Source organism: Osmerus eperlanus, chromosome 8 (genome assembly GCF_963692335.1).
Source record: "Osmerus eperlanus chromosome 8, fOsmEpe2.1, whole genome shotgun sequence".
NCBI classification, from domain to species: domain Eukaryota; kingdom Metazoa; phylum Chordata; class Actinopteri; order Osmeriformes; family Osmeridae; genus Osmerus; species Osmerus eperlanus.
The window spans coordinates 2,555,560-2,578,166 of record NC_085025.1 but is presented as its reverse complement, the minus strand read 5'-3'; the positions used below and the strand labels follow the sequence as shown (position 1 = coordinate 2,578,166).

The following is a 22,607-nucleotide window of genomic DNA, read 5'->3' as shown; positions in this document are numbered from 1 at the left end:
CTAACATCCTGACAGTGTAAGTTAGAAAGCCACATCCCGGTGCAGACTCGAGGGTGGGGCGTAGGTCAAGCTCCTGTGTGCCAGACAACTCAGAGAGCAAAACAGTGTGACTGGCCAACATGCTTCTGCAGGGTTGGGCCCTGGGGAGACGACCAATGGTGTATAACAAGGAGGAAACAGGAAGTGTGGTGTCAAATATCGGAGGGAATGTTGGAGTGTCTGTGGAGGGGAGAGACTGGAGGTTTTAAATCCAGTAATGCAAGGTGTGGAGGTGACAGATGAGAGGACATCAGGCGTGTCACACACTGGGTAGTTCAGACGGACCCACACTGATAAACAACAACAAACACAACAACAAACACAAACAAAAACTGCCAACAGGTTTACACTGGTGAGGCCCACAAGAGCCACAGTGTTTTTCAAAGGCACATTTCAGCTGAGACATTTCTTCCAATTGAAAAATAAAGACGTCCTCGATGTGTTCCAGATGCTGATGTCATTTTCATGTGGAAAATACAAAACCAACGAAGCCACAAATGATCCATCGACTGAGTGGAAACGAGGAAAGTTCAACTGCAAAAAGACGCAGGAAACCAAAAGCTTAAAGCCAGCAGCAGATTGCAAAGAAGCACAGAGCTACATATTCAGGCTGTGTCTGTTGTCAGTGAGATCGTATCTGACCATCCTCTGGAGTTGGTCTGACAATGGAGGCACGAGACCACTTGTTAGCTTTACAGAATGAGAATGCGGTGGCACCTTTAGCCTACAGTGATAGGATTTTACTGTTTCATTAACAAAAGGTCTACAAATGTGAATATTACACTACATAATGAACTGTCTCTTCCGATCCCTGTATGTGCAGCATCCACTAACACATACACCGCCCGAACTTTTAGGGTTTTCTTCCTTTGTTTAACACAACGATTCCACAGGTATCAGGAAGCACGAGAGAGTACACGGAGAACATCTATCATAGGGTAGTATTGGACCATGGTTAATGGACGGTGAAAAGTGGGCCAAATACTGAAAGCTGGTGATTTAACGTATGTGTGTGTGTGTGTGGTGTGTGTGTGTGTGTGTGTGGGGGGGGGGGGGGGGGGGGGCGTCCACCGCCCTAGAATGGAGAGCGAAACTGAAAACAAAGCCACCATGTGATGTGCATGTTACAAACGGCGGGCGGAATAGTGAGTGATGCTGCAGGCTTTGTTACAACGTGACATCTGACTATGTAAACACCTTCGACTGTAACTACTGTTTAATTTAGATGCATTAAAAAGATGTAGTCTTGGTGATGTTCTTGCAATGTGTATGTTCGAACCACACCGCGTGGCAGTACCTTACTGTACCAAGCTGCAGCGTGACCGTAATCAGAATTGAAAGAACCAAAGCGGTCTAGATTACCTGCTGGTGTTGCACCGAATATCCGAACCACTGGGACTTTCTTCACATCATTCTCTCTGAATTCAGAGTAACATACGTCCAAGTCTCTGATGGGATTCGCTATGTAATAGTCTGCGGTAACAATGCGGACAGCAAACATGACTGCTGAGAAAAACTAGGAAAGCGCGTGAGGCACAAATTGGGGCGACATTCAATACTAAAACAAAAGAAGACGATTATCTTCTTTGAAATCCCATATAGGTAAAGTCCTGCTTTTTTTCAGCGAGGGGGCGTCAGGAATTGTCCCATGTTTTTTAGCAAGCTCATTGGCAGGCTAGCTAAATATGAGTAATCCGAGCTGCAGCTGTTGAGTCCATACTGTCTTTATCCAGGCTACGTGGTTAAAGGTTCGGTCTGTTATGACAACCAGTCCAGTCTTCAAGATTTTAAACTCTGAAACTCGCAGCTCCCAGTATTATCATTTTAGAAGAATACCGAGCCACCATAATGAGTAGGCTACCATCGATATAGCCATGTCTTACAAACTAACGCCGTGAAACTGACTAAACAAATAAATCCTTCTAAATTTCGGATGTGCTGCGACTGTACAGCCACTGTTGTTGCTTGTCCTGAAAATATTCCACCAGGCTGTGTCATTAATCTAACAAGCAGTGAAGCACGTCTTCGGCTTGGCTTGCAAACAAGATTGTCTGGAACAGAAAATCAAGTGTGGCAGAGATCCTCGGGAGTTCTCATGGTCGCCTCCACTGCCTGTGAACTGTCACAGCGGCGCGACAAGGCTTCTTTTTCCAGAAGATCTAAACGTAGTTAACGGCACTTTACGATAAGCATAATCAATACCAGTTTTTTTCAGTAACCCATCTTTTGTCCTATGCCAACACTAACTAGGAAACTTGCTCGCTAGCTGCTGACACTGCCGCATTCCCAACACACACACGGGTCAGAGGAGTCATGATGGTCGAGTCTACTGCTGCACGAACCACCACCATGTCTCGTTTGTCATTGGCTCCTAGACAAGGAAGTATACGTTTCATTGGTGGATATATCCTAATGCATGCCTGGATGTTTTGTTCCGTCTGTGATTCTGCACTTCGTTTAGCTGAGCTGGGCCACCCCGCGGTGAAGCCGGACGCCGTTGTTATGGCGGCAGCCGCCAGGAAAAGTCAAATATGCTCGCGAAATATATATGTAGATTAGGTAAACCGTTAGAAGGTTATTAGGCTTGGTTAGTGTGAACAGACTAGGATTTAAATATTATACAAATAGGCTTTAAGACATTTTTCGATTCTCTTTTTATTGGGGCATTATTGAGGTTGGCTAGTTTAGTGTAATGTAACCTGTAATCTGTTGCTTGTAATTTGGTACAATTGAAGAAATTATGGTAGGCTACAAGACAATGTCATGCTGATAGACGGACATGTTCAATCTGTGATCAATAACACCATTTAGACCAATAACACAATAGACAATAACACCATTTAGACCTTATGCTACAAGAGAAATATATTTGCATGAAGTCTTTAGAATGTTATGTTTCTGGAACACTGTTCAATGTGGATTTCCATGGTACATCTGAGGGTGTGCTGAGCACGCGATTTTCTCCTTTATTGAATGGGCCATAAGCCTTTCCAAGCAGCCACCTCACTGAAGATGTCACACCCGATGGCTCGCTGACGATGAAAAGTAATTCATTAGCATTTCATCTGGATGGAGTGGGAGCGTTTGTACGTGGGAGTGTGTGACCTTGAGTGAGAGTTTGGCTGTCTCTCTGGAGCCATCAGGCACAGGAGAAACTATTCAGCAGTCAATTGAACCTCCAACAGCGACGCGGTCACGTCTGTTACACAAGCATGGTAACAGAACATGGCAATGGGACTATGGCCTGTCCACCTCCACCTGCATCAGGTATGAACTATAACTTCTAAGGGCCTCTCCTCGGTGACTAGTTTTTTTGTTTTCTTTACCTTGAAGCACAGCCCAGTTTGCCCCAGTTAATCACTCTCCTCACTGATAAGATGACACTTATGGCACTCTTGTTCCTGTTCCACACAGGCACAAGAAAAAGTCTTCCCTTCACCCTCATTTTAACAGACACAGCAGAGCAAATGTGGTTCTTTTGGATTGGCCAGATAAGACTCACTCAAGTGCAGTGACGGGGTTGGAACAATCACCAAAGCAGTGAATTTACGAGTTCAGGAAACTCCTGGGTGTCGTTAGGGGCCCCTGGTTTAGCATCAACAGACCTTTAAAAATGTTGTTGGTCTCTTGGCAGGTCTCCACATGAGCAAGGACAAGGTGGATATGTCCAACAGATCATTCACAAATGGTGATATGTCTTGATCAAATAACCCTGATAGTGAAGCCATCACTGACTGCATATAAGGTGCCTGTGTTTAGCACAACTGAGGAGGTATTTCCAGCGCCTGCTTCAGTTTTCAAGCAGACGGCAGATGATGGATGTGTCACTGACAGGCTGGCTCACTCTCAAATCTAAATCATTACTGTGCCTATCAGGGACGTGCACAGGTACGAGCTATTGTTGCCCGGGCAACAGCCCATTTGCCCTGATTGGCTGATCTGCCCCTCTGGAGAAAGAGCCCAAATACACTTTTTTTTTTGTGACTGCGTCAATACGCAGCCCATCATTAGTAAAGTAGTTTTCCTAACCCCTCATTTGTGAATTTAGGGTTAGGGAAACGGCTGACCTTAACCCTAAGCCAATAACATGGTTACGTCGAAGTGAGGTAGCAGAACCCTAGAAGGTAGCTAACCCTAACGCTATTTTTTTAATTTAGGGTTAGACTTAGGGACAGGGTTATGGCTATACTGCCTATTGGAGTAAAATATATTATTCTGCGCAAAAAAAGTAACTCAATAAATGGAGAGAGGTTTATAAAACGGTGTATATTTAATTAACAAATTGGTTACACTGAATATTCGAAACAAGAAGAAGGAGGTAACTCACTGTAAACGAAGAATTGAATCATCCGATAGCAAACACAGCCACCATGCGGTTAATGGACTGTATTGCAGATTCGAGTCGAACAGCTACTTTGTAACTTTGAAACATAATTTCCCTTTGATATAGCTAGCAGAAAAGCAAAAAGGCGACTCGTCTCGAGAATGCAGAGGAACGAGTGCAAGACGAGCGCTAAGGTCAGAGCGTCGGCGACAGCGGAACTCAGAGGGGCCGCATAGTTATAGTCAGATCCTTGCCAAGGGGTGGTGGGATGTAGCGTTCCTCCCTCAGCAGACGGAGTAGAAGGTCGTTACTGTCGTCAGGCCAACGGTAGATCCTGGTGGTCTGGAGCCAGGATGGGACATGATTCTGAAAGGAACCCAGGAACATACTGTCTTATAGCATGTGCTGAGTCAGTTTGCTCTATATGTAATCTCAATGTCGCTCTGTAGTGTGCCCACCTTGGTGACGTTGGGAAACAGGACTGGAACCAGCCGGAAGTTGAGGCATCGCTGTTGGATGAACTCGTTTTGGATCTGAGAGGATATGAGATGATCAGTTTGGATGCTGTTACTGCTTCCAATCACAATATGAATACTGATGGGTCTTCAGATTTGCATGGTTTAATCATAATATATTTTTCCTAGGTTTTGAATTCCTATGTGAAGCAGGTGAGCAGCCACATCCAAACTTAGATAAGAAACACAATTTCCTCACACACAGAGGAACAATCTTCAAAACAATCTTTTTCTGATGCCAATTAAAGGCACACTAACAGTGTAGAAAATGTGCAACCTACCTGAGTATGAATGTACTTGGTGTGGAGCCCATGTTCATCCATTCCATCTCCTTCCACATCTGTCTTGTACTTGGGACTGATTACCACGATGATTAACATGGACTTCTGCAATACAACATCTCAGCTCACTCTGAACCCACTGCAGGCACACTGTTCATTTAAATCTCATTGTTTAAACTTACATCTTTTAAATTTGTGTCCATCCATTTATTGATATCCATAGTCCTAATAGAACTTTCGAATATGTCAATCTGTCGAAGGAAAGTATGATTTAAACATTGCATTACTTAAAAATGCAAATAGGAAACGGGTGAACTGAAGATTGCACACTGTGTATGTTTGCTCACTTACAGATGGTTTGAACCCTTGGTTTATCAAAAACGACACAAATGTAGGTATCTCCTTGTGTGTGTCCACAGAATATGTGATGAAAACCTTTCCTGCAGAGAGGGAGGGGAATAAAAGGTGTGAACGCCTTACAATAGCCATCACCCGTGTGCTCCTAATGGATTTACACTCTACCAATGAATGCTGTGGAGGTTCCTTACTGCAATGGTCAGGCAGACAAATGGTCTTCTTAATCTCCTGTGTAGTGCCTGCAGAGTGCCCTGGGGAGCGGAGGCCAGGGAAGGAGGGAACCACGCTGATCTCACTCATCACTTGTCTGGGTGGAGACACAAACCGGGGAGGGGTGATCCTGGGGGGTCGTGAGACTTCCTGTCCCCTGGGCCTGCTCTGCGTGGCCAGAGTCCTAGGGAGGATCGCAGGAGAGTCATGTCTGCTGTTTGAGATCCACCGTCTCCAGCACACTGGCAGGAGTCCAGCGGGAGGGAGGAGAAATTGTTAGTCTGAATGAATTGTTTTGCTATACCGGGCCGAAGGGTGGTGGTGGTTCTCCTGTGGGTGGATGTAATGATGGTGTTTCGTACAGCCGTGACATGCTGGATGTGGAGGAGGCCGTCTCTGGAATGGGAGGTCTACTGGGCTGCTCCCTGCACGAGGTAAAGTAAAACATAGCATAGGTTTGGACTACCACCACCACCACCAAAAAATACATAATTGAATCTTGTTTGAGCATGAACTATGCTACTGCATATTGTGCTACTGTAAATCAACAACCACCACTACAAAGGTCAAGTACAAAGAACAAAATATCGCTCACATTTATATGGCTGTGCTGGTTGACACAGCAAGTTGTCAAAATCAGATTTTAGAGACAAGGGAAGCTCTAAGCTCTCTGCTCCTTCAACAGAGTGTTCCTCTGCTTGGTCAGGAGATTGTGGGTAGATTTCTGCTTCCCTCTGGTAAGCCCCAGGCTCATCCCTGTGCTGACCCCACTTGTGGCTGTGTGACCTTGGGTGGGCAGGGTTCAGAGGGTCAGGCCTGTCGGGGAGGGGGGGAGAGAGGTCCCCCCAAGGCAGGACAGCGTCTCTCAACTGGGACTGGTGCTGGCTCACGTTCCCACTCGGGGATGGTGTCCTGAGAGTCTCAGGGAGTTCTGGCGAGCCCAAGCATGTGTAGTCGAACGTCTCCTCGGGGGACGACCTGTACCGCTCCCTGGGTCTCTCCCCGGGCCCCGAGCACCGCTGACAGGAAGTGAGCCATGCCAGGTCCATGGATGATGTCATGGACTCATCGGTTTCTACAGGAATGCTTTTGTGTGTGCAGGAACCTGGTAACAGCGAAACAGAAAACGTTTTTTTTTAAAGACAAGCTGAGAGGTTGATGTGAGTTGAAGATTGACACAGTTTTATGCTGTGAATTTGTGTTCTGTAAGGCAATTTCAAGGAAACAACTGATGACTCATGCCTTACCTGTGAATGAGTCCATTGTTCCTTTGTGTCAAAAGAGAAACAAGCAAAAAAAAAACATAACACAAAACATTCTGGAAATTACATTTGTGGCCTTAAAGAATGTGGTGTCGCCATTTTCAGACATTCTCAGTCTTTCCAATCTTGTCAGTCATCTATAAACAACTAAAAGTAATCTTTCATACCTTTGAGTTACATCAACAAACTGTAAAACATCAACATGCCATCTATAAATGTTTAACTAGTGCTCTTGTTTTCAATGTCACAAAGTACAAAAGTATCATGGATACAGCTAAACTGTCAGTTACAAAAGTAACGCCCAATTTTTCCCAACAAGCTCTCTCCCTATGCAGTTCGGTAGACCAATCTGAACTGAGGACAAACTATATTGTTACCTTTCAAACAAACAAACAGTCTTTCAGTGGTCCTAACCTACTGTACAGACTTTGCTTCACCTACCTGAGAGTACAAGTGTGTGTTCCTCTGTCAGAATGAAACCAGGTCTGGGAGGAGCAGGAAGTATTCCCACTGTTTTTGTTCAGGAGGAAGATATCTGGTTCTGCAAAGCAGGCAGGTCTTATGCTTTATGCAAATAATGTGGGACATTCACCCCAGGTCAGCCTATCGGGTTGTGGATTGTACAACGAAGCCATTTTGTCAGTTGGAGTCTTGGAATTTGAAGAACTAGCCGTACTGGTTGTGGGTGAGGCTACAGCACCAGCCCTGTGATTAAACATGTGATTAGACATACAGTGCTGGCACTGTAAAAAGGGAACTTAGAGCAAATAATAAATATAGATATGGTGTAAAACTTGTAAAGAGTATGTAAAACTTGTATAAAACATGTAAGAAGAGTTAGAATAGAATCAGGCTACATTCCCATTTTTTGGAAGCAAAAATGCATTGTTTTTTGTGTAAAAACAATGCATTTATGCTACTGACTACTATTCAAGCATACGGTGGCATTTTTTAAATAAGTTACACTCCCTCGAAAAAAAGGTTTCTATCATTCTAAATAAATGGAATGTTATTTCAAAAGTCCAGTAGCCTTCAGCGAATGCATCCCAGTCCAACATTCCATCTCCCTCATGTCTACTGGGTGTGCTTGAGGTGCGTCAGAACCACAGCGACAGGATCCGGGGCCGGAGGCTGCTTGTGGTGCACAGAGAAGACCTTCATGGTGGTGTGGGTGAAGAAAGATCCTAGCTCTCGGGTTCTGACCGTGCAGGTGAGCACGTGGATCAGCTCCCGGCGGAACCCTCGGCTCACCACGCAGTAGAGGAGGAAGTTGGTGGCGGAGTTGAGGTTCTGCAGCATGTTGGCCACGTCGCTGACCACGTTGATGATCATCCCGTAGTCGTTCCTGTCAAAGCCCTTGTGGTTGTACTTGGTGCGCAGGATGCAGTAGGTGACGAAGCGCGGCAGGATGAGCACCACGAAGGTGACGGACACTGTACCCAGCAGCAGGATGGTTCTCCTCACCATGCACCTGGTGCTCCGCCCCCTCATGGCCCTGCTCTCCACCTCCGTGAACAGCTGGCTGGCGCGGCTCAGGTGACAGGCGATCAGGGAGTTGAAGAGGATGACCAGGACGATGGGAACCCCTCCGGACAGGAAGGTGGTGATCCACACCAGCACGGTGGTGTACGTGGCATCCCTGTAGACACACCTGGGCAGCTCCACCTGCTCCCCCTTCACCGTGACGTTCACGGTGGACACCTCGTTGATCCAGCTCATGGGGACAGAAGCCAGGGCGGAGAAGAGGATGATGGCCACGCAGGTGAGCCGGGTCACGCGGGCCTGGGAGAAGTGCCGCTTGGCCGTGGTGCTGCTAAGGACCAGGTGACGCTCGATGGTGAACACCACCACGATCCAGGAGGAGCAGGTGAGGGAGCTGTACTGCAGGAAAGTGAGGATGTTGCACCAAGGGTAAGAGTTCCAGAAGGGCTGCAACTGCCAGAAGGTTAGCGTAAGGTCCACCAGGTTCACCCACACCAGGTAGAAGGCGTCTACGATGGCCAAGCAGCTCAGGTAGATGACAGCTGTGTTGGACATCCCACACTTACGGAAGCAGATCATGTAGAATGTGAACAGGTTGGCTTGGAGAAGGGATATGAATGACGGTAAACAGAAATGTTTTAGTTACTTCCATTTCATGTGATTCTGAGAGTAGTTAGAGGCTAGATTTGATCACAGTCAATAAAAAATGTATGTGTTCTTTTAAAAATAGTAAAATAAAATAAAAGTTAAAGGATACAAACCTGGTATACCCAATATGCATAGTAATGGGTAGTAGATCTTCTGAACTGTGACAAAGGCCCCCTCCATGCTTCAGTGTCTAGCAGGCAATAGCAGACATGACCATGTCTGCAATAAAACCATTAGGAAGCTCAATGTGATGCCAGTGTTGATAGAGAAGTGTCGTAAAACAAATATGGACTATGGCAAAAGGGTTTCATCATAGATTAGAAAGGCCACATCCGTCATCTAACAACTCAATAATTCTCTTCCACTCTTATGAGACATTTCAATTAGCTAACTACTTTGGGATGTCAACATTTACGTTAGTCTAGTTAGAACTTGATCTACGTCAGAGATGGCAAAAGAACACTCATCCTTCACTCAAGTAGAAGTACAGATACTCATGTTTCCAAAACTTTTTTTCAAAACCTTTTTTTTTGCTTTAAAAACTTTTTTTTTCACAAACACTAACACAAGACCAAAAAGTGTAAAAAATGTATTTTTTTTCTTTTTGGCTTCTGCCTTGCTCCATGGCCACTCCGTAGACTAGCTTACATTTGTTGTGCGTGATAGCCAGGAAATGAAAAAAGGCATGCAATGACAATAAATAATATTGATCATGCCATCAAATACAGATTAAAACTAAAGTAACAAGCCTGGCTTTAAAATGTAAGAAGTAGAAAGTACAGATATTTGTGTAAAAAATGTAAGGAGTGAAAGTAAAAAGTTGTCCGAAAAATACATAGAAAAGTAAACTAAAGTACCGATACCAGAAAACTTTCAGTAACAGAGTATTTGCATTTCACTGCTTCCCATCTCTGATCTACATGCTTTGGTTACAGGATTTGTGTCAAGCAAACATTTTAGTAGAATTTTATACTTAAATGTGCCCCTTGCGAATATGAATGTGTTGGCTCTGTAGAAAAAAAACTGAAGCTTAATACATGTCTCATCAGGGTCTAAATAAACCTTGAGTTACTGTAAGTAAGATCAAATAAGACCTTAATGGACAGTTTATGCTATAAGTGCCATGGTAATGATAATACATTGACGAGGAAACATAAAGATGTTATCTTTGTAACAGGTCTGTGTCTAATGGATTTTCTTGGAACTAAGAGACAAGAAATGTACTTGACCAATGTCAAAAACTGCTTTATTATAATATTTTCTTTCATTTCTGAATCCCTTTCAATACCAAAACCCAGTTTAAATTCAGATATTATGAATTGGAATTTGCAAGATAAAAAGTCTTTATAATTTGTATATTACAGCTTATACTGTGAATTATCAATTAAAAACGAAAATCTTCCAAGTAGCTGAAATTTTCACAACTTCAGTTTAGCAATACAAGATAAAATGAGCAAGTTAAATAAGCCGACACTGTTACAGCTGTAAAGAAAGCACAGGTGACTTACAGATGCAGGCATGCTGTTGTTAGGGAACCTCAGAGCCGCTGGTAGTGTTGAGCAGGTGAAGCAGCCAGGGCAGGTGTAGTCAGCTGATGTCATATAGATCTTCTCCTGAATTCTGAGCAGAGCAACGGAGGAGGAGGGTGGCTCCTCTCCAGGTGTCACGTCACTTCAGGTGTCACGAAACACGGAGCCGGCCAGACACCCAGGCTACAGCAGCACAGCAGGTCACACACCTGGACGTGGAGCCGGACAGACACCCAGGCTACAGCAGCACAGCAGGTCACACACCTGGACGTGGAGCCGGCCAGACACCCAGGCTACAGCAGCACAGCAGGTCACACATCTGGACGTGGAGCCGGCCAGACACCCAGGCTACAGCAGCACAGCAAGTCACACACCTGGACGTGGAGCTGACCTGCAAAGCATGCCTAGATGAATGGATTCACGTAGCAGGACATGACGTTGTATTTTCATTAGCATTCTATGATGGTGGACTACAGGTGACGCGTGATTTGGTGGTGGTGGGGTGAAGGTGAGGGGGCAGAGCTGCTTTATGACACTTCATCCATTCAGGACCTCCATACTGTTCGCAGTGTTGATTAACACTCCCCCTTCTGGCTGCCCTTGATATTACACCACAATCTCATTCCAGTAATCGACAAATCCAAATCCACTCATACTGGATTCATTACCATATAAAAAAACTGCTTTTTGACTTACAGTGAAACTATGAGGAGATGTGGGTCCTCTCTTCAGAATGCAACACTAAACACCTCCCGTCAACATTGGTCCAGAAATCCAAAATTTAAACAACCAACCGCAATAGTGTAGTGTGTGTGTCATCGCGACACACACACACTCAACGAGAACACAGTGAGGGTACATGGAGCCGTTCCACCGCAGTGCTAAAAGAACACAGACTTTAAGTGTCTTGGAAAGAGTGTAAAATGTTTATTGTTCATTTTGAATTTCAAATGCCAAGTCACTGAGTTAACAAAACAGTAAGTAAAAAAAAAGAAAAGAAATTAAGAAACACACAAGGAAGGTTACTGACACTTGTGACACTAACATTTAGCTGTGAAATTGAGTAAAAACAAGGAGGTACTGATTAGCATAAAACCAAACCTTGGACCAAATACCACAGTTCATTTAGACAAGGTGAAAACTATTCCTCAGCCTGGCTCACCAGTGTCTAAGTAACATTCCGCCATACAGTACAAATAAATCTTAAAAAAAAATCTATCAAGTAAGGTTAAATTAAACATACTCTGTAACAGAAATATTCAGGTCAGTTCAACATTAATGATCAGAAGGAAAAGGTCCAGGAATGAAATTGAGGAGGAACTGTCAGGAGGGGCTGTGCATACAGGCTCAGTGAGGGACATGTTTAGGAGGTGCACACACATTGGGAATGTGCCATAGTCCACATTCAGGGAGACAGAACCCACTAGAACTTTCCTAATCCTACCTACATAAGGACCATGAGAAGCTTCAGGATGTCTGTTAAAACGGTTCTTCGTATACAAGTTAAAATAAGACCCCTTAAACGCAGACAGACATTTCTCTCTGTTCTTAAATAAACCAACGTTTCTTTCAGTACACACGTAATTTCTATGTTGGAAAGGCGTATCTTTTTTCTTTTTTGTTCTTTTTTATTTGATTTTTTACCAAATATTTTTTTTTCTTAAAACCTTGTATGCGAGAAGAGATATGTTCAAAAGTACAATTCTTATACATTTGGCTGTAATTACAAAATGTAACATACATCATTTGTAAAACAACTTTGTTACAGCATCAGCCTAACATCTATGACTTTGAGGAGGGCAGAGCGGTTTCACATGGAAGCGCAAAAATAAAGTGAAATCAAACTACCTACACAGGAGAGGCAGAGCAAAACAGAAACGTTTGTGAATGACTCATTCAGCATCTTAAGCAAACAAGTTTTTAATACACTGAAGCGATGAATGAATGTGACATATTTTTTTTCCTCTTTTAATGTAATGTACAAAACTGGAAACCTACAGTTTTGTACCTACATGACTGTTTTGGGTTGATAGTGACCAGTTCTCTGGTTAATTTCAAAATGGTTTTCTTCGCCAACTATTCTTTACCATCATCATTATTTTGTTGAAGAAAATTAGTCAAAACGTCATAACTGAAGAAAAAAAAATAAGAAAAAAAGGGAACACACCTTTCATATTTACATAAAATACAGGCATTGCATCGCATCATCACATATTTTCCATCATTCATTCCTTCTTATCCCACCCCATTTCACCCAATCCCAAATACACTCATACATACACAGCCACAGAGAATGTCGAAGGCTATAGAGAGCTGAGATGTTCGGTTAAGCTGAGGAGATAATACATGTTCCTGTGTGGACAGACAAAGGATCCCAACCCAGCCAGCCCAGCCCAGCCCAGCCCAACCCGACCCAGCCCAGCCCAGCCCAGCCCAGCCCAGCTCCATTCCCAGGGAAGTGTCTAGAGGTTGTCCCCAGGCTGGTACTGGGGTTCGGTGGCAGTAAAGTAGTCCTCCAGGAAGGCTTGCAGGTACTCGAAGGTAGGCCTCTCCTCTGCATCCTTCTTCCAGCACTGCACCATGAGCTCGTGCAGGGAGGAAGGGCAGTCCTGGGGGCAGGGCATCCTGTAGCCCCGCTCCACCTGCTCCAGCACCTCACGGTTATTCATACCTGCACACACACACACGCACACACAGTCAGTCGGGTTATGGAGTACATTAGAGGATGTCCAATGAAGGGGAAAGCTTTGGGCTCTATGATCTTCATTGTAGCGACTCTGACTTTAAAAGCTCAACAATGTGTAACTGCACAACAACAGATCAACATTTTCATGAAGAAATCAACAAGTCAACAAGAATCCAACAAGGATCCACTGATGGCATCATTCTAACAGCCCAGCAGCTTTCTGAGGCTGGTGTTTCCTCAAGTCAGCCTCTACAGCGTGATTGTTTCCACACTGCTCTTCCTCAGACCAGCCCAGCTCAGACCAGCTCAGCACAGCCCAGCTCAGCACAGCACAGCTCAGCTCAGCACAGCTCAGCACAGCACAGGCCAGCTCAGCCCAGCTCAGCCCAGCCCAGCCCAGCCCAGCCCAGCACAGGCCATGTGTTTCTCCTCCCGGCCTCAACACTACTCCCACCCGACACCTCACCCCGGCCCCGGCCCCGGCCTCAACATCAGCCTCAATTCTAGTCTTCACACAGATTTAAAGGTTCTCTCGATCTGGCATAACATTAAAGCTACTTAAACCACAGAAGACTCTTTTTTGATTACTTTGAAACTGCGGGGGAAGAGCTGCTACTTATTGCAAATGCACTTCTAACGCAATCTCCTCTTTGTCCACCTCATCGACACTGGGAGTAACTCTTGTCCCCACCAACCAGAAATATCAAATCAATCCCCTGCTGCGCTCCGCACCATTCAGGATACCCACGCAGGTAAGCCCTTCCTCACCTGGGTAGGGCACTCTGCCTTTGGTGACCAGCTCAGTGAGCAGGATGCCAAACGACCAAACGTCTGACTTGATGGTGAACTTCCCGTAGAGTGCCGCTTCGGGGGCAGTCCACTTGATGGGGAACTTGGCGCCTGCACAGAAAAAGAGAGATGGAAAATATGAGTAAGCAGGAATGACATCAACGGATGAATATGTTTATTGTCTGGTGAGGTGGGTGTATCCCAGTGTGTGCCTTGACCTTGTGTTTAGTGGAAAGATGCAAAGTGTGTCATTAGAGACAACTGTGGTTTGTTTCGGAGATAAGGGCGAGAGACAGACAGAGAAAGAGATACAGAGAGACACATAGAGAGAGACATAGACCGAGAGACGTAGACAGAGACTGAGAGAAACAGAGAGAGAGAGACAGACAGAGAGAGAGAGACATAGACAGAGACATAGAGAGAGAGAGAGAGAGAGAGCGAGAGAGCGAGAGAGAGAGCGAGAGAGCGAGAGAGCGAGAGAGAGAGAGAGAGAGGGTATTTACCTTGCCGAGCCGTGTATTCATTATCTTCAATCAGCCTAGCCAATCCGAAGTCAGCGATCTTGCAGACCAGGTTGTTCCCAACCAGGATGTTGGCTGAGCGCAGGTCTCTGTGGATGTAGTTCATCCTCTCAATGTATGCCATGCCCGCTGCCACCTGACACACACACATACACACACACACCCACACACACACACACACACACACACAGGGAAAGTACAGTTAAGAGCGATAAAACAAAATCTTTCAACTTCAGCTCGCAAAGTGCCGTCTTCTGACTTTATTGAAGTCACAGAGAGTTCAGTTATATAAACAGAACAGAGAGACATTTAGATCAAAAAATATTCAGTACAAACCTGGGCTGCCATGTCAACCAGGTTGGGCAACTTCAAGCCTCGCCCCTCCCCATCCTTCAGGAATTCCAAGAGGCTTCCTAAACACACACACACACACACACACACACACACACACACACACACACACACGTGTCATCAGCACCTAACTTAGCATTCACTTTTGTCTGAATGTGAACTGACAGTGTTCACTAGCCATGTGGGATTCCTTGCATTCCAGGAACACAAGGATGCACATAAATTGTTCCATGTCTGCTCTCCCTGCACTTAATATGCATTCTTAGGTCTGAGAAAACTTTATTGTGGTGCTCTTAAATGTCAGTCTCTTGGCAGGCTGTTTGTTGGTTAAAAATACGCTCTCGTTAATGTCGGGAAAAAATGCCACGCTACAGAAAAAAAAACAAAAAAAAAACAACAGTTGTTCTCCTCTGTGATTCCACAGGCCTGTTAGATGAATGTTTTGACATGTCTCACAAATTAAACTTGACTTTCTCGGTCTAGGTGATTCTGGCTGTGCTAACTGTGGCTGCTATATATTCTTACTGGGGAAACCTGCTCTGGGAAGCATCTGTGAGTGTGTGCGTGTGGTTGTGTATTTATGTGTGTGTGTATGTGTGTGTGTATGTATGTATGTATGTATGTGTGTGTGTGTGTATGTGTGTGTGTGTGTGTGTGTGTGTATGTGTGTGTGTGTATGTATGTACGTGTATGTGTGTATGTGTGTATGTGTGTGTATGTGTGTGTGTGTACGTGTGTACGTGTGCGTGCGTGTGTGTATGTATGTGTGTATGTATGTGTGTGTGTGCTCCCGGTCATGCTGACCTTGCCCCATGTACTCGGTGACTATGTAGATGGGTTCCTCCGACACCACGGCGTACAGCTGCACCAGCTTGTCGTGCCGTAGCTTCTTCATGATCTGAGCCTCCTCCAGGAAGGACTCGGGAGACATGGTGCCCGGCTTCAGGGTCTTCACCGCCACCTTGGTGGTGCCGTTCCACGTTCCTGCCGTCCAACAGGCTGGCGTTAGTACGACACACACACACGCACGCACACACGCACGCACACGCACACACATACACACACATATACACACACACACATATACACACACACACACACATATACACACACACACATATACACACACACACACACACACACACATATACACACACACACACGCACACACACACAGCTCCTTATACATGTTTTCCTCTACATACACTTCTCAACATCAAGCAAGACTTGACCTTGTTTCCTATGAATCAAATGAGATACAGTAGGCTGTTATGTGCTGTTTTTTTCATTGTTACTGTATGTGAAAACCAAACTAAGGGTCAAGTCTTGCTCCAAATTGATAACGCACAACTAGGGCTGACACAGAAGTCTGCTTGCCTTGAAGTCACATGTAACAAGGTTGTCCTGAATGACAATTAAATGCATATGAGATTTACAGTGACCTTTGTTTTGAAATGGCTTTACAAAGCCATGAGAGAGGGAGATAGAGAGCTCGGCTGTTGATTTAAGTAATGTACCAATACGGGACAGGATAATCCTCTGTAGGATGATTAACAGAAGTTAAAGCCCAGTAAGCTTCTCTCTGGTGCTGATGCCACAGCGTCTCTGCCAGGCTCCCCTTCCTCTCATCCACACGACCGACTGGGAAACCCAGATCTGTGATCAGTTCCCTCAGACCAGGAAGATCACTGATATCGGTTTGTGACGGCAATAATCGACCTGTGACGGTTTTGTGACCTTAAGGCAAGGCAGATTCCGGTCAGTTACATTTGGGCTGAACATGCAGTTCTCCTGTGGCAGGTGGTTTGGGGGGTTTAATTTAACAGTGCTCTCATAAACCCTAGAAAGCAGTCCTTGATTAGTGACACAGCTGTGCAGCCGTTCTGGGGCTCCAAGCTGGGGAGGGATGATCCTGAGGTCACCCGCTGGCTGACTGGCTGGCTGACTGGTTGGCTGATTGGCTGGCTGATTGGCTGGCTGATTGGACTGGCTGGCTGGCTGATTGGCTGACTGAGGTAATGGTCCCAACCCCAACCCTCCTATAGACACTACCTCACAGGACCCAGCCCTGACCTGCAACTAGCTGAGCAGTTGATGTAGCCAGATTACCAAAGCAGGCTGTATGGATTAGAACCTCTGATTCAAGACTTGCGTTTTCATGGATGAAGGATGAAGATTATGAAATAAAATATGACAAAAATGTGTGTGTCTTGGAAAATGATGGTGACTTGATAAAAATTTAGAAAAATGTATACAACAGAACTATCCGTCAGTGTATTTGCTAACTGGAGTAATCACATTAAGATTTAAACTGAAGAGAAAAGTGACCACGTTTTCCTCCAAGACACCGCACAGTACAAAACGAATGCAAAATGATGGAATGATCATGCCTTACCACACCACACATCAGCAAAACATCCTGCCCCCAGCTTTACTTCCAGTACTAGAGAGGCTCTCTCGACCTCCCAGGAGTCATGAGCCAGGCCCACAGTGTCAGGGATGTAGTTTATACACACGCCCGTTAGATTAAAGCACAAACCATCCGCACTCTCTACAGGGGAGGGAAGGCAAGGCACACAGGGTTAACTACGAAGGAGTTGAACATGCATCGAGGCCGATAGAGGGGCGGCCATCTTGTCCTGAGAGAGAGACTTTCCTGACACGATACCAACGTGTTTCTTAAAATCAAAACTATTTAACTGGAGTTGGCCTTCAACAAATATGTGAGAAGGAAATCTCTTGGCTAAGTGCCAAAATAGTTGCCAAAATAGTTAGCATTTGATCTCCCTCTCTCTGCTCGGTCAGTTTGCAGTTGGTGAGTAGAGAGAGAGAGGGGCCTGGTACAGTATCTGGTGGAGGTCTCTGCTCGGTCAGTGTGCCCCCCCCCACGCAGCCTGTGGTCGGGCGTTCCGGAGGCGACTGTGCCCGTACCCATCCAGACCTCCCCAAACTGCCCGTTCCCCAGACGCTTGATGAGCTGCAGCGACTCCCGTGCGATCTCCCACACGTCTTTGGTTTTGACGGACAGGTCGGTGAGGCGAGGCATCCCTTTGTGACAGGGCACCACCAAGCGACAGCACAGCCCCGCGGCCCTCTCTGCACACGGGCGCAGGGAGCGCACACACACACACCCCGCCACACACACATCCGCAAAACACACACAAGGCACAGAGAGCACAGGAATTACACAGCGTCAGAAGGAGAGAAGCACGTCTCAGAGAGAGAGCGGTCAGCACAGCGCTCTGCAGACAGCGGGTCGGCTGAAGGTGACTGTAAAGTGCCAGGTAGACGCTAGCCCAGTATGATTCAGCAGTGCACAGCAGAGTACGGGGGGGGGGCGAGCGTCACTCAACTGGCTGCCCCGCTCTCCGCTCTCCTCTCTGAACCGGCCCAGGCGGTTAGCGAGACCAGACAGTGGTCATCAGATCAGACATTAATCAGTCTAATGCACTTCAGCTGGTCATCAAATCACACAGTGCAGCTTCTCTCCCCTCCTGCCTACATTTAATCATTATGTCAAGGGGACAAGTTACAGGAAGTTGTTTACAGGCCCAACACATGCATTTTCAGATAAATCTTAATAAAGTATGTACTTGGTCACTATGGAAAATGGGAAAGCACTGTTTAAGAGGAAGTTACAGTGTTGAGTATATGGCTGAACGACAAGCAGATGGACTGATGGCAGCCATACTGTAGTTAATGAATCACTGTGTCAAATGGAACTTATGACTCCACAACATTTAACGATAATGGCAGTAATTTCTAAGAGATGGCTGTGTCTGTCAGTCACTCCCGGGGACGATGTACTCTAAGAACGATCGTTTTTTAAATACCCGCTTTTTATGACCGACAACGCATTAACCGCTGAGACGAGGAGCCTGTTTCAGACTGGTGCTCCTGACGTCCCTGAGAGCGAGGGACAGACTGTTCGGACTGGTGCTCCTGACGTCCCTGAGAGCGAGGGACAGACTGTTCGGACTGGTGCTCCTGACGTCCCTGAGAGCGAGGGACAGACTGTTCGGACTGGTGCTCCTGACGTCCCTGAGAGCGAGGGACAGACTGTTCGGACTGGTGCTCCTGACGTCCCTGAGAGCGAGGGACAGACTGTTCGGACTGGTGCTCCTGACGTCCCTGAGAGCGAGGGACAGACTGTTTGCCGATCATCGATGGAGCCATTGGACGGTGTTTCCCGTCTGTGCTTCCACAGCTGACATTTAGCACCCCCCCTATCCTCTCTCCTGCCAACACAACGCTCAGCCGTCCACTGACGGCCCAGAGGTGTTTGCTCAGGGCAGTAAAGGAGAGATAAAGGTTTCTGGGTTTCAGTTTAGAGACGCCTCCTCCATTAAAGCTCATCCGGGCCTGCTGTGCAGCAGGGGACAGGCATCAATACTTAACTTCGTCACGGCAATACATTTAAAAAACTGTCAATATAAGCAAATGGAAGAGGCAGCATATGAACCCAGTTAAGTATGAAAACGGTTTGTCTCTATTGTGATGATCAACAGATTACTTTTCGTTGTTATTGTTTGTAGTCTTGAGCTTGCGGCTGCTTTGCGAGTGACTCTTTCCGTTTCATTTCTGATTTCTAGCCGGAAAGCGACAAACAAACACAAGCAGGAGCTTGAAACATGGACAACTGCAGGTGTGCTATCTGGAAGAGCAGCGAAGGTCAACAGTGAAAACGGTTAATGCACTGCAACACCCACACGCTCAGACAAAATCTATCCTGTTCATTTTTGTGTGTTTAAGAGTCAATATGTCAATATGTTAACTGGAGCATGTCAAGAAAAATACCATCCTTTTCACACAGAGAGAGAGAGAGAGTGTTGGGGAGAGAGAGAGAGTGTGTTGGGGAGAGAGAGTGTTGGGGAGAGGCATAAATAACATAAAGAGAGAAAGGCAGAGAAAAATAGACAGGTTGAGAACATGGAAAAAATCTGAAAGCATAAAAAAGAGTGAGAAAGAAAGAGTGTTAGATTTTTGGGGGGATAAACTAAGAAAGAGAGAGACAGAGCAATACATATCTTAAAGCACAAAAACATTTTGGATTGGTGAGCTGAAAGAAACATTTCGGTAAACACAGCTACATTGAGCCATCCCCTTTCCGGCCTTTTAAAGTACATCAGACATTATACTTTGCCTTCAGTTCAATTCAGTGTCCTTTTGTTTCTCGTATCTGAAAAGGGGGTTCGTTGCATTCTATTTTTACACTTGGAGATGTTATTCTAATGCAATGGAGTTGTGGAGCGTACCAGTGTGAGTCTAATGCACTTCAGGATCAATCAAAGGAAATGGACACCAGACAGTAGAGGATGCTGCAGCTGTTTAGGCTTGCTAATGGCCAACAACGTCATCCTGACAAGCCTTCCTGTCTCTGCTCTTGACACTTCTGGCTCCAGCGAAGTCTAGAGTCTTCTCCCAGCTCTAAGCTGGCCCTCGTTACACACCACCAATTATATCTCACAACTCAATGTTCTGTGCAAACTGAGTGATACGCGATGTTGATGTGGCTCGCGGTGACCTTCCAGGATGAAGGACGTAGGGAGCGTGCGTGGGGGCGTGGCTGTGTACCTTAGTAGGGAGCGTGGGGGCGTGGCTGTGTACCTGAGTAGGGGGCGTGCGTGGGGGCGTGGCTGTGTACCTTAGTAGGGAGTGTGGGGGCGTGGCTGTGTACCTGAGTAGGGGGCGTGCGTGGGGGCGTGGCTGTGTACCTTAGTAGGGAGCGTGGGGGCGTGGCTGTGTACCTGAGTAGGGAGCGAGCGTGGGGGCGTGGCTGTGTACCTGAGTGGGGAGCGTGCGTGGGGGCGTGGCTGTGTACCTGAGTGGGGAGCGTGCGTGGGGGCGTGGCTGTGTACCTGAGTAGGGGGCGTGCGTGGGGGTGTGGCTGTGTACCTGAGTAGGGAGCGTGGGGGCGTGGCTGTGTACCTGAGTAGGGAACGTGGGTGTGTGGCTGTGTACCTGAGTAGTGGAGGACCAGCTGCTGCAGGGTCTCAAACTGAGCCCTGGTGGTGATGTAGTAGCCGCCGCTGTCCAGCTTGCGGATCTTGTAATGCTTGACGTGGTCGCCCTTCACGTCGTCCCAGTCCCGGATGGACAGGGAGAAGGCACCTGGACGACAGAGGACTCAGTGACCTACAGGACCTCATCCTTTCTAACACCGTGGGTCTATGGGAGGGTTCGACAGCACAAGCAGAAGCAGTAGTAGGCTGAATGTGTATGGTTTGTTACCCTTTGTGGTTTCACTCTCCCGGATGAGGTAAGTGCCTCTGGGATTGCCTGTGGACAAGAGCTGCCTCTCTGCATCCTTCCGGCCAAGTTTACCAAAGTACCAGCTAGAACAAGGAAGTCAGTCAGTCAGTCAGTCATTCAGGAGGGAGGGAGGGAGGGAGGGGTTTCATCTGAAAACTTCCACTCTGATAAAGCTCGATTTAGCCGTGGAGTTTCCCTGACTGGAGAGTGAGAAGACAGTCAGACAGACACACAGAGAACCAGTAGGGCTAATTCCATTTCGTCATTTAGCAGATGCTCTTATCCAGAGCGACTTACAGTAAGTACAGGGACATTCCCCCCCGAGGCAAGTAGGGTGAAGTGCCTTGCCCAAGGACACAACGTCATTTGGCACGGCCGGGAATCGAACTGGCAACCTTCGGATTACTAGCCCAATTCCCGCACAGCCACCTGACCCCCATGAGACAGAAGGATAAAATGTCACCTTCTCTCACAGACTAGAACGCCTCTCTAAACCCTTTCACATCCCTCCCAGCTTTCTACACTGGGGCTGTCTGCACTGCACCAATAGACTGACTGCATAGTCGTTCATCAGAGTCTGATTGGGCGAGGGGGCCAGGGGGGCGGGTGTAGGGGAGGAGTCTAGAGTGTCAGGGTCTAGACACAGAGAGGCCCTCACGTGTTCACTGGGAAATGTAAGATATAAGAAAAGCCAACATCCTTCCTGGTGATGGTGTTTTACAAGATCTGAAAGGGCTGATGAAACTACCGCCTAGAAACATGAATCATGTGTCGTTCCTCTTATGATGTTCCTGGAAGTGCCACACAAAGATGGACTCAGCACAAAGATGGTGCTGGTCTAAAGCGAAAGATCTCTTTGTGCCGCGTCTGACTGAGAGAGGGGCGCTCGAGAGAGACTGAGAGAAGGGGAGTGACAGGTCACCGTGGCCTGCTGTTTGATGTTCTGCTCATTCTGTTAGAACGTGTTCTGTAGGACACACACACACACACAGCTTACTCCTCTGCCTGGATGGAGTCCACGGGAGCCACATAATTACTGGGAATGTAGCCGTTTCCACCAGTGGTGAGAGAGCGGGCGTCCCACCAGTCCCCCTCACTGTGGAGAGAGAGAGAGAGAGAGAGAGAGAGAGAGGGAGGAACAGAGAGAGAGGGAGGGAGAAGTGGAGAGAGAGGGAGGGAGGAACAGAGAGAGAGGGAGGGAGGAGTGGAGAGAGAGAGGGAGGGGTGGAGAGAGAGAGGGAGGGGTGGAGATAGAGGGAGGGAAACGAGGAGCAGGGGAAAAGGAAAAGGAGGTTGGGAACATGGGCATGGCATTAATACACAATATTTCAGCTTGACACATGTGCACGTATAACCTCTTA

General features: G+C 46.6%; 4 protein-coding genes across 6 annotated transcripts in view; 1 reads left to right on the top strand and 3 right to left on the bottom strand.

Annotated features, from left to right (window-relative positions):
• Window positions 1–22,607, top strand: part of slc16a10 (solute carrier family 16 member 10) — a 426,623-nt gene that overhangs the window by 80,162 nt on the left and 323,854 nt on the right. The gene's annotated exons all lie outside the window — the stretch shown is intronic.
• On the bottom strand, window positions 4,286–7,623 carry traf3ip2a (TRAF3 interacting protein 2a). Of its 3 annotated transcripts, XM_062468077.1 has the most exons (10): window positions 7,430–7,623; window positions 6,974–6,994; window positions 6,322–6,831; window positions 6,031–6,151; window positions 5,708–5,910; window positions 5,511–5,599; window positions 5,342–5,410; window positions 5,160–5,264; window positions 4,822–4,896; window positions 4,286–4,729 (listed from the first exon to the last, which is right to left on the bottom strand). In XM_062468077.1, the coding sequence occupies exons 2-10, from the start codon at window positions 6,987–6,989 to the stop codon at window positions 4,583–4,585; spliced, it is 1,335 nt and encodes a 444-aa protein (XP_062324061.1). In that variant the 5' UTR covers window positions 6,990–6,994; window positions 7,430–7,623; the 3' UTR covers window positions 4,286–4,582. The 3 variants fall into 3 exon arrangements, with proteins under 3 accessions (XP_062324061.1, XP_062324062.1, XP_062324063.1); XM_062468078.1 differs by having other exon boundaries at window positions 6,974–7,623; XM_062468079.1 differs by lacking the exon at window positions 6,974–6,994 and having other exon boundaries at window positions 7,430–7,621.
• On the bottom strand, window positions 7,732–9,340 carry LOC134025141 (probable G-protein coupled receptor 139). The gene is made up of 2 exons (XM_062468025.1): window positions 9,232–9,340; window positions 7,732–9,069 (listed from the first exon to the last, which is right to left on the bottom strand). The coding sequence occupies exons 1-2, from the start codon at window positions 9,296–9,298 to the stop codon at window positions 8,063–8,065; spliced, it is 1,074 nt and encodes a 357-aa protein (XP_062324009.1). The 5' UTR covers window positions 9,299–9,340; the 3' UTR covers window positions 7,732–8,062.
• fynb (FYN proto-oncogene, Src family tyrosine kinase b) overlaps window positions 13,066–22,607 on the bottom strand; it is a 9,869-nt gene continuing 327 nt past the window's right edge. The window contains exons 2-11 of the mRNA XM_062468054.1: window positions 22,244–22,342; window positions 21,226–21,329; window positions 20,956–21,105; window positions 17,926–18,090; window positions 17,390–17,545; window positions 15,799–15,978; window positions 14,980–15,056; window positions 14,626–14,779; window positions 14,102–14,233; window positions 13,066–13,318 (exon numbers count right to left, since the gene is read on the bottom strand). Of these exons, the coding sequence (XP_062324038.1) occupies window positions 13,110–13,318; window positions 14,102–14,233; window positions 14,626–14,779; window positions 14,980–15,056; window positions 15,799–15,978; window positions 17,390–17,545; window positions 17,926–18,090; window positions 20,956–21,105; window positions 21,226–21,329; window positions 22,244–22,342 (1,426 nt within the window). The 3' untranslated portion in view covers window positions 13,066–13,109. The remainder of the gene's footprint in view (window positions 13,319–14,101; window positions 14,234–14,625; window positions 14,780–14,979; window positions 15,057–15,798; window positions 15,979–17,389; window positions 17,546–17,925; window positions 18,091–20,955; window positions 21,106–21,225; window positions 21,330–22,243; window positions 22,343–22,607) is intronic.